This window comes from Vicia villosa, unplaced genomic scaffold (assembly GCF_029867415.1).
Source record: "Vicia villosa cultivar HV-30 ecotype Madison, WI unplaced genomic scaffold, Vvil1.0 ctg.003327F_1_1, whole genome shotgun sequence".
Lineage (NCBI taxonomy): Eukaryota > Viridiplantae > Streptophyta > Magnoliopsida > Fabales > Fabaceae > Vicia > Vicia villosa.
The window spans coordinates 174,879-182,270 of NW_026706177.1; the positions used below are offsets into that span (position 1 = coordinate 174,879).

A 7,392-nucleotide genomic window follows, 5' to 3' on the forward strand; every position below is an offset into this window, starting at 1 on the left:
TATTTTCATAACACTTGTGTTACATTTGTAACTAATATTTTATCCGAACCATTTTTAGATGTGGGTCATCTCTCACTTTCCTCGCATATCCAGTTGGGAACCTAAGATGGACTATACTGAGGATTGATCAAGTGCTCGGGCCTTTGTCCCGTTCAAAAGGAATCGGGCAATAGAGTCGTACAATGTGTTTATTAACCGCACTGTAGTAGATGACATATGCTCATGTGCGTACAATGGTCAACGTCAGACACATCCCTTGGACGACATATGCTTCTACTCTGGATGGTTGGCTTGTGGGTTGCGCCTGATGTATCCTCATATGTCTGAGCGACTCATGTGCTAGTTTGAGTTTCTTCAGATTATTCCACGACCACCCTCCGTGCCACTTCCTCTGACAGTCTGTCGTAGAGATCTTGATGCCATACTTGGTAATTTTTATAGTCATCTGGTACCTGATGAGGCACACAATGTGCCAACTCCTAATCCATGGGCTGCTCTAGAGGGTTACATCCATTAATTCTATCAGGTGTCACATCCTTACATGGCACTAGATGTCACAGGAGTACCACCTAGACCAATTCATCAAGAGATATTGGAAGATGAGTAAGCTATAGATGACTACGCCCAATACCTGTCGCCGGTCTCTCAGCGTATTGCGACGATTGCGAGAGATATTATAGAGAGAGGGAAAAGATTTTAGGAAGACAGTTCTGGTATGGCCACCGTACAAGTCATCTTAGTTGAATCACATAATGCCTTATGGTACATGCGACATATGAGAAACAGAAAGATTAGATATACACAATAGTTTATATTTTTTTGTACTTTTGTAACAATTGTATTTTTTTGAACAAATTAAGCATCATGGTAATATTTTCAATTAAATGATTAATGTTTGGATTTATATTATTGTTTGATTTTATATATGATATGTTTGAATTACATTAATATAGTTAGCAAGGTGTTATGAAATCTTTTGTATATGAATGGTCTAAAAAATATCAAATTGAGACACTTCCTGTCGAGGCAAAAACTCACAAATGTTTTCGGGGGTTATTCTGTAAATGCATATGCGGAATCACCTCTAATAAATTACGGAGATGTATCTCCGGACCATTTTTGTTTTGGACAAATTTAGGGTGGATGGTTCACTTGTAAAACCCAAAGTGATTTTAGGGGTTAATTCAAAGATTCATCTCCGTAATTATTTGTGGGTGATTCCGTTGATGCATCTCCAAATTATTTTTTTTTGACAAATATCAAGTAGATGACTTATGAATTCATCCAATGACAATCCATCAAAACGACTGCACAAGCTCATTTTAAAACTATTTTTAGAAACATAACCATCAAATGTTTGATTCTCATTGGTTGTCACCATACAACTAATGTACACTTTCGCATTTGGCAAAACTTAAATTTGTAAAAGAATAATTAAACATAAGACCATCTTAAATTATTGTTTTATTTACAAAAGGAATCTCCTCCCTTTATATCATTTTACAAATATATTATGATTAGAACATGGAACAACCTTAAACATTACTTGAGCAATAATTGTCCTATATCCTTCCAAAGTCAAATATAAATCATTTCTTTAGGAACACACTCCCTCCAATCTCAAATAGGTGAACCTCTCTCTGGTCCCATATATCAAAAACAGAAAACAAGAAGAAGAAGCAAAGTAGCAATCATGATCAAAAGGTGGCGAAACCATTTGAAGAAGAAAATGAAAACCAACAACAACAACAGCAGCATAGCAAACAAATGGAAACAACTCAGCGGCGAAAACAAATGGAAAGGACTATTAGACCCTCTCGACATCGACCTACGACGATACATAATCCACTACGGTGAAATGGCACAAGCAACATACGATGCTTTCAACACAGAAAAAGCATCAAAGTTTGCCGGTTGTTGTCGTTACGCAAAGAATGATTTCTTCTCCAAAGTTTTTCTCCAAAATGGAAACCCTTTTAAATATTCTGTCACAAAGTTTATCTACGCAACCTCCGAAATCGATGTTCCGGAAGCGTTTATCGTGAAGTCTTTCTCTAGAGAGGTTTGGAGTAAGGAATCAAACTGGATTGGGTATGTTGCTGTGGCTAATGATGAAGGGAAAGATGTGTTGGGGAGAAGGGATATTGTTGTTGCTTGGAGAGGAACGGTTAGGAGTTTGGAATGGGTTAATGATCTTGGGTGTGTTTCGGTTTCTGCTCCTAAGGTGTTTGGTTATGACAACGTTATTGGTCCTAAAGTACATGAAGGTTGGTATTCTATTTATACTTCTGAAGATCCAAGATCTCCATTCAATAAGACTAGTGCTAGAGAGCAGGTAAATTTTGTTCATGTTATTAGTATTTGGTTTGTTAGTATATTATTTATGCAATATCATTCCAATCCTTGAAAGAAAAAGATATTAGATTTAAGGTGACAATTCCTCTATCTATCATAAAAAAAATATTAAATATTATAGTTTTAACTAATTATTAAATATTATTTAATTTTATCATATTTAATCATTTATTAAATAGTAATGTATATTCTGATTATTTTCAAAGTATTTTATTCTATTGATGAACACTTCGGCGCCTCTTAATATCTTTCATTCAATCAAACAATATTAAATAAAATTAGTTTTATAAAATACTAACCAAATAATGCTTTTGTTTTCGCGTTGGAAAACAAACAGCCGTGCGTCTGACTCAAAAGTATATTTTGTAGATTCTCTTTTTCACGATGAAACCGTCATTGAACATGCGATTAAAAATTCAATCGCATATCCAAAATGCCAAAACTCATTAGTACTAAAAAAAATTCTCATAATTATTTCCATGAATTTTGCCCAAATATTTGACTTCAAATTAATGATAACGGTTACCTTGTTTAATTGATGTTTATAATTCAATATGATACATACAGGTCTTAACTGAGGTTAGAAGGTTGTTGGAAATATACAAGAATGAAGAAACAAGCATAACAATAACAGGCCACAGTTTAGGTGCTGCAATCGCAACTCTAAACGCAGCAGACATTGTTACAAATGGTTACAACAAACCAACTGACCCATCTCTCAACACATCATCACCCGTTACAGCCATAATATTCGCAAGTCCAAAAGTCGGTGACGTAAACTTCCAGAAACTTTTTTCAACTCACAAAGATCTCTCAGCATTACGCATTAGCAACGAGTTTGATATTGTACCAAACTACCCTTTTATAGGATATTCAGATATCGGTGAAGAGCTGAAAATTGACACCACAAAATCTATGTATTTGAAGAGTCCAGGGAATCCGTTTAGTTGGCATAATTTGGAAGCTTATTTGCATGGAGTAGCGGGAACACAAGGGTGTAGAAGAGATTTCAAACTTGAGGTTAATCGTGATATTGCACTTGTGAATAAAACGTTGGATGCTTTGGAAGATGAGTATCATGTGCCTGTGTCTTGGAGGGTTGTGGAGAATAAGGGTATGGTTCAACAATTGGATGGTTCTTGGAAGCTTGTGGATCATGAGGATAATGATGACTTTTAATTGATTGTTTGTATGATTGAGAAGTTATTCCTTTTAGTTGTGATGATTTTTTTTTTTTAAATTTTATTTTATAGTTTGAGGTTGTTGTCATTTTGTGGTGTGTTGCGTGTGTAAATCATTTTAGATGAATTCTATCTTAAGACAATTATTTGTTTTCAAAGAGGTTGACTTATAAGTATGGAAGTGTAAAAACTAAGGAAACAACAATACTGCTATATTTTTAGATTTATAAATTTTTTTCTACGGATATTTATGATTTATTTAAAAAATAATTAATTTAGTGTTTAGAAAATTGTAAGAATAATTAGTCTTTAAAAAATTGTAAGGAACTAAATAACCAAAGGAGAGAGAACAAGTCGTGAAATCAATGATATAATCTACAATATAAGAAAGTTAGATGGTCTGGAAATTACCCCTCTGCCCCTTGGCTTCCAGGATGCACCACGTGGCCAGCTTCTTTGCTTCCTTTTGTTTTGTTCTTACGTGGCTAGCTTCTTTGCTTGCTATTATTTTTTTTTGATACCTTTTCCAATTTGACAATATTTTTTGTATCTTCCTTGAAAACACAAATATATGATTTCCCTAAGTCTACCATCTTTGTACTCAACCTCAAACAACTCTCTTTTTTTCTTCCACTTTCTCTCTTCACCCTTTTATGTAGGTAGTTTTTTTTCCACTTTCTCTCTTCACCCTATTATCCTTCTTCGGCTGTTATTTTCTTTCTTCCATTTTCTTTCTTTTCACCATTTGCTACGCCGATGAGTGTGGTGGTGGTGGAAACGGGTTTCCGATAATGAGTATGGTGGTGGTGGTGGAAACTGATTTCCAGCGACGATTGTGGTGGTGGTTGAAACGGGTTTCCGGCGACGATTTTATGTTTTATTTTTATTTTTAGATCTGTAAAAATACCGTGGACAAAATTGTGTATGTATATAATAATTTGATGAAGTTTCATGTTTTTATGTTATGAAGTTAAAGATTGATTTACATTGTATATATTTTTCAGTCATAGGTTGAAATGATCCAAAGAGGTTTGAAGATTGAGTATTAATAAAATTTGGTAAATTCTCATCTTTTGTTTGATTTCCTCTGTCAATTTCATTGAACTTTTTTTTTAATGTTTTTCATGAGGAAGTTTATATTTTTGTTTCTCTTTCACTTTCTTCTTCAGATTTATAAAAGATTGCAGATGAGGTTTTAGATCTGGAGCTAATAACAGATCAAAACTCAAAAGTATTTTTCTTCTTCCATTTTAGTTTTTTTTTCCGTAATGAACATTCATGAAAATTGATAAACATTTTTTGTTTAATTTAAAAAAAAATGTTTTATTTAGGAATCATGGAAGATTGTGAGGATGAATATTAGCTGAAATGAATTATAAAGAAGCAGAAGAGAAATATTTTTAGGTTGATGCAAATTATTTATTCTCCTCTTTGTGAAATTGTTGGTTAAGATTTATGTAATAATATATGAATTTTTGTTTGACTCAAATTGAAGTTACAGATTTTGTTTTAAAAATTGGTAGTATTTTTTTAGTTTGGGAATATGTATGTTGTTTGACGCATTAGTAGTTGTTTTTCATGGCAACAATGGCTTAATAGGTATCACCATTCTTTTATGATCTATAGCAATGTTTATACTTTTTTGTTTGAATACAATTATTAGTTGATGGAAATAGAAAGATTATAAAGACAATGAATATTGATTATAAAAATAATGAATGTGTTTTTAGAATGATTTAGAGGATTATAGTGACAATGAATTTGTTTCCATAATTATAACTCCTCAGATGATTTTGACGTTTACAAATATTGAACTTCTAATTATATTTTTTATTGATTTAGTTTTTTAATCATTAAAAATACTTATTTTATTTAATTTTATCACAAGTTATATAAAATTGATTTTAAAGAGTCCACTTACAAAAGAATAAGTTTTCTTTGTAACAATAGGTAATATTAATTATTCAAAATTGATGATATTATCAAAATCATTTTTTAATTAAAATCACTTAACAATTTCTATTTTTATTATATATTAAAAAAATAATTATCAAGTTATTTATATGTAGGATTCTTACTAAAAATAACATCCTCCTATTTTTTAAAAATAAGTTAAAAAATATTATGATAACTTATAATAAGTTAGTTAGTACATATTTCAAAATTATATTCTACATTATAAAATATTTCTTTATTATTAATAACTGATTTTAACTTCTATTTTTCAACTATCAACCACCTTTTTTTATCTCTCACTGAAAAGTGATATATGAAAAGATTTGTCACTTTACCCGATGTAACTTTTTGATTATCAGAAATATGCTAATAGATGGTATTAATTATTACTGCTATATGTCTACATGACTACAACACAAAGTGACACATATTACAACTCTTCCTATAATGTTTAGTCTGCACCGTTTCTACACTTTTACTAAAGTCATTATGTTACCAAGACCATTATGTCAACAGTTGATGGATATTTGTGGAAGTATGACCCTGCTTATTTTGAAAAAGTGTCTACCAAAATGAAAGATCTTTTCATAAATAAGCAAAAATCCAATCAAATTATGGTAGTTTTCAATTGCAATTTCACTCTTACGGTATAAATAGTATAAAATAATATTAATATTTTATCATAAATATTAAAATTTAATTTCATTAATTATATCTTATTATATAATGTTTATTGCAATTAATATATTATATTTTAAAACAATGAATGTAGCTAAGAAATATAATTATTAAATACAATAAAAATAAATAATAGAGAGAGAAAGAAAATGAGAAATTTTTTAAGAGGAAGAGAGAAAAGGACAAATATGAGAGCCTTTAATCTATAATATAAGAAAGTTCAATGCTCTAGAAATAAACTTTAATAGCATCACTGTCAATCTTTTTTTTATAGCATTTTTTTTTATTTTTATGTCTTAAAGTACAACCTATTGGCTATTAGATACGTTCAACCTATAAGTTATTGTTCAGTTTTTGCACCATCCTGTGTAATCAATGTCAATCAGGTACAACTTACATCATTAGCTTTGTGAATAGTACACAGTTTTAGGTGTTGGCGTGTTGTGTGTGATGTTATCACATCTAGAGGTCTACTACTATTATATACTCATCTTAAATCTAACTTACAATAAATAATATTATTAATATTATAATAAAGTGATCTTATTATTTTTTTGAATTTGTAGAATGAGATTAATAGCACTCAATTACATGTCATGAAATAAACATTAATGATTAGATTTTAAAATCCTTTAATTCAATTGACTATTTTGAAGTGAATTTAAAATAATAAAATATATTTTTCCTCTAGTCTGCAATAAATAATATTAATAATAAAGTGATATTATTATTATTTTTAAACTTATTGAATGAGATTAATAGCACTCAATTACGTGTCACGAAATAAACAATATGATTGGATTTTAAAATCTTTAATCCATATCATTAAAATAATGTCTTGTGATTACTAAGAATTTATATCATTAATTTATACCATTAAAATATACCATACGATCACTTTGCCATATATTTTTTTATTCTTTTTTTGGAAAGACAAATATAATCTAAAATATTAAAAATCTTCCATCTTAGAAAGACAAATATTTAGTTTCTATTTGTTTCTAATATTTGCTTTCTTCTATTTTTTTATTACATTTTTTTAGATTCTATTATTCACATATATTATACTAAAATTGTATTTTGTATTAAAAAATCTTATTGATCTAAATGTTTTTACGGGTACCAGACATTTTTCTATACATTTAATTATTATTTTTTCACGGGTACCAGACATTTTACTATATATTTAGATTATTATTTTTTTCACGGGTACCAGACATTT

General features: G+C 29.9%; 1 protein-coding gene and 1 long non-coding RNA gene across 3 annotated transcripts; both read left to right on the plus strand.

Annotated features, from left to right (window-relative positions):
* The first annotated feature begins 1,498 nt into the window (after nt 1–1,498).
* On the plus strand, nt 1,499–3,733 carry LOC131640809 (phospholipase A1-II 1-like). Its single transcript, XM_058911188.1, has 2 exons — nt 1,499–2,335; nt 2,923–3,733. Exons 1-2 carry the CDS (start codon nt 1,694–1,696, stop codon nt 3,532–3,534), a joined length of 1,254 nt encoding a protein of 417 aa, XP_058767171.1. The 5' UTR covers nt 1,499–1,693; the 3' UTR covers nt 3,535–3,733.
* Nucleotides 3,734–3,990: 257 nt separating this feature from the next.
* LOC131640811 (uncharacterized) lies at nt 3,991–5,163 on the plus strand. 2 transcript variants are annotated; one of them, XR_009295341.1, is made up of 4 exons: nt 3,991–4,458; nt 4,541–4,594; nt 4,706–4,767; nt 4,868–5,163. It is a non-coding gene; the product is annotated as an uncharacterized LOC131640811 (long non-coding RNA). The 2 variants fall into 2 exon arrangements; XR_009295340.1 differs by having other exon boundaries at nt 3,991–4,594.
* Nucleotides 5,164–7,392: the final 2,229 nt, after the last annotated feature.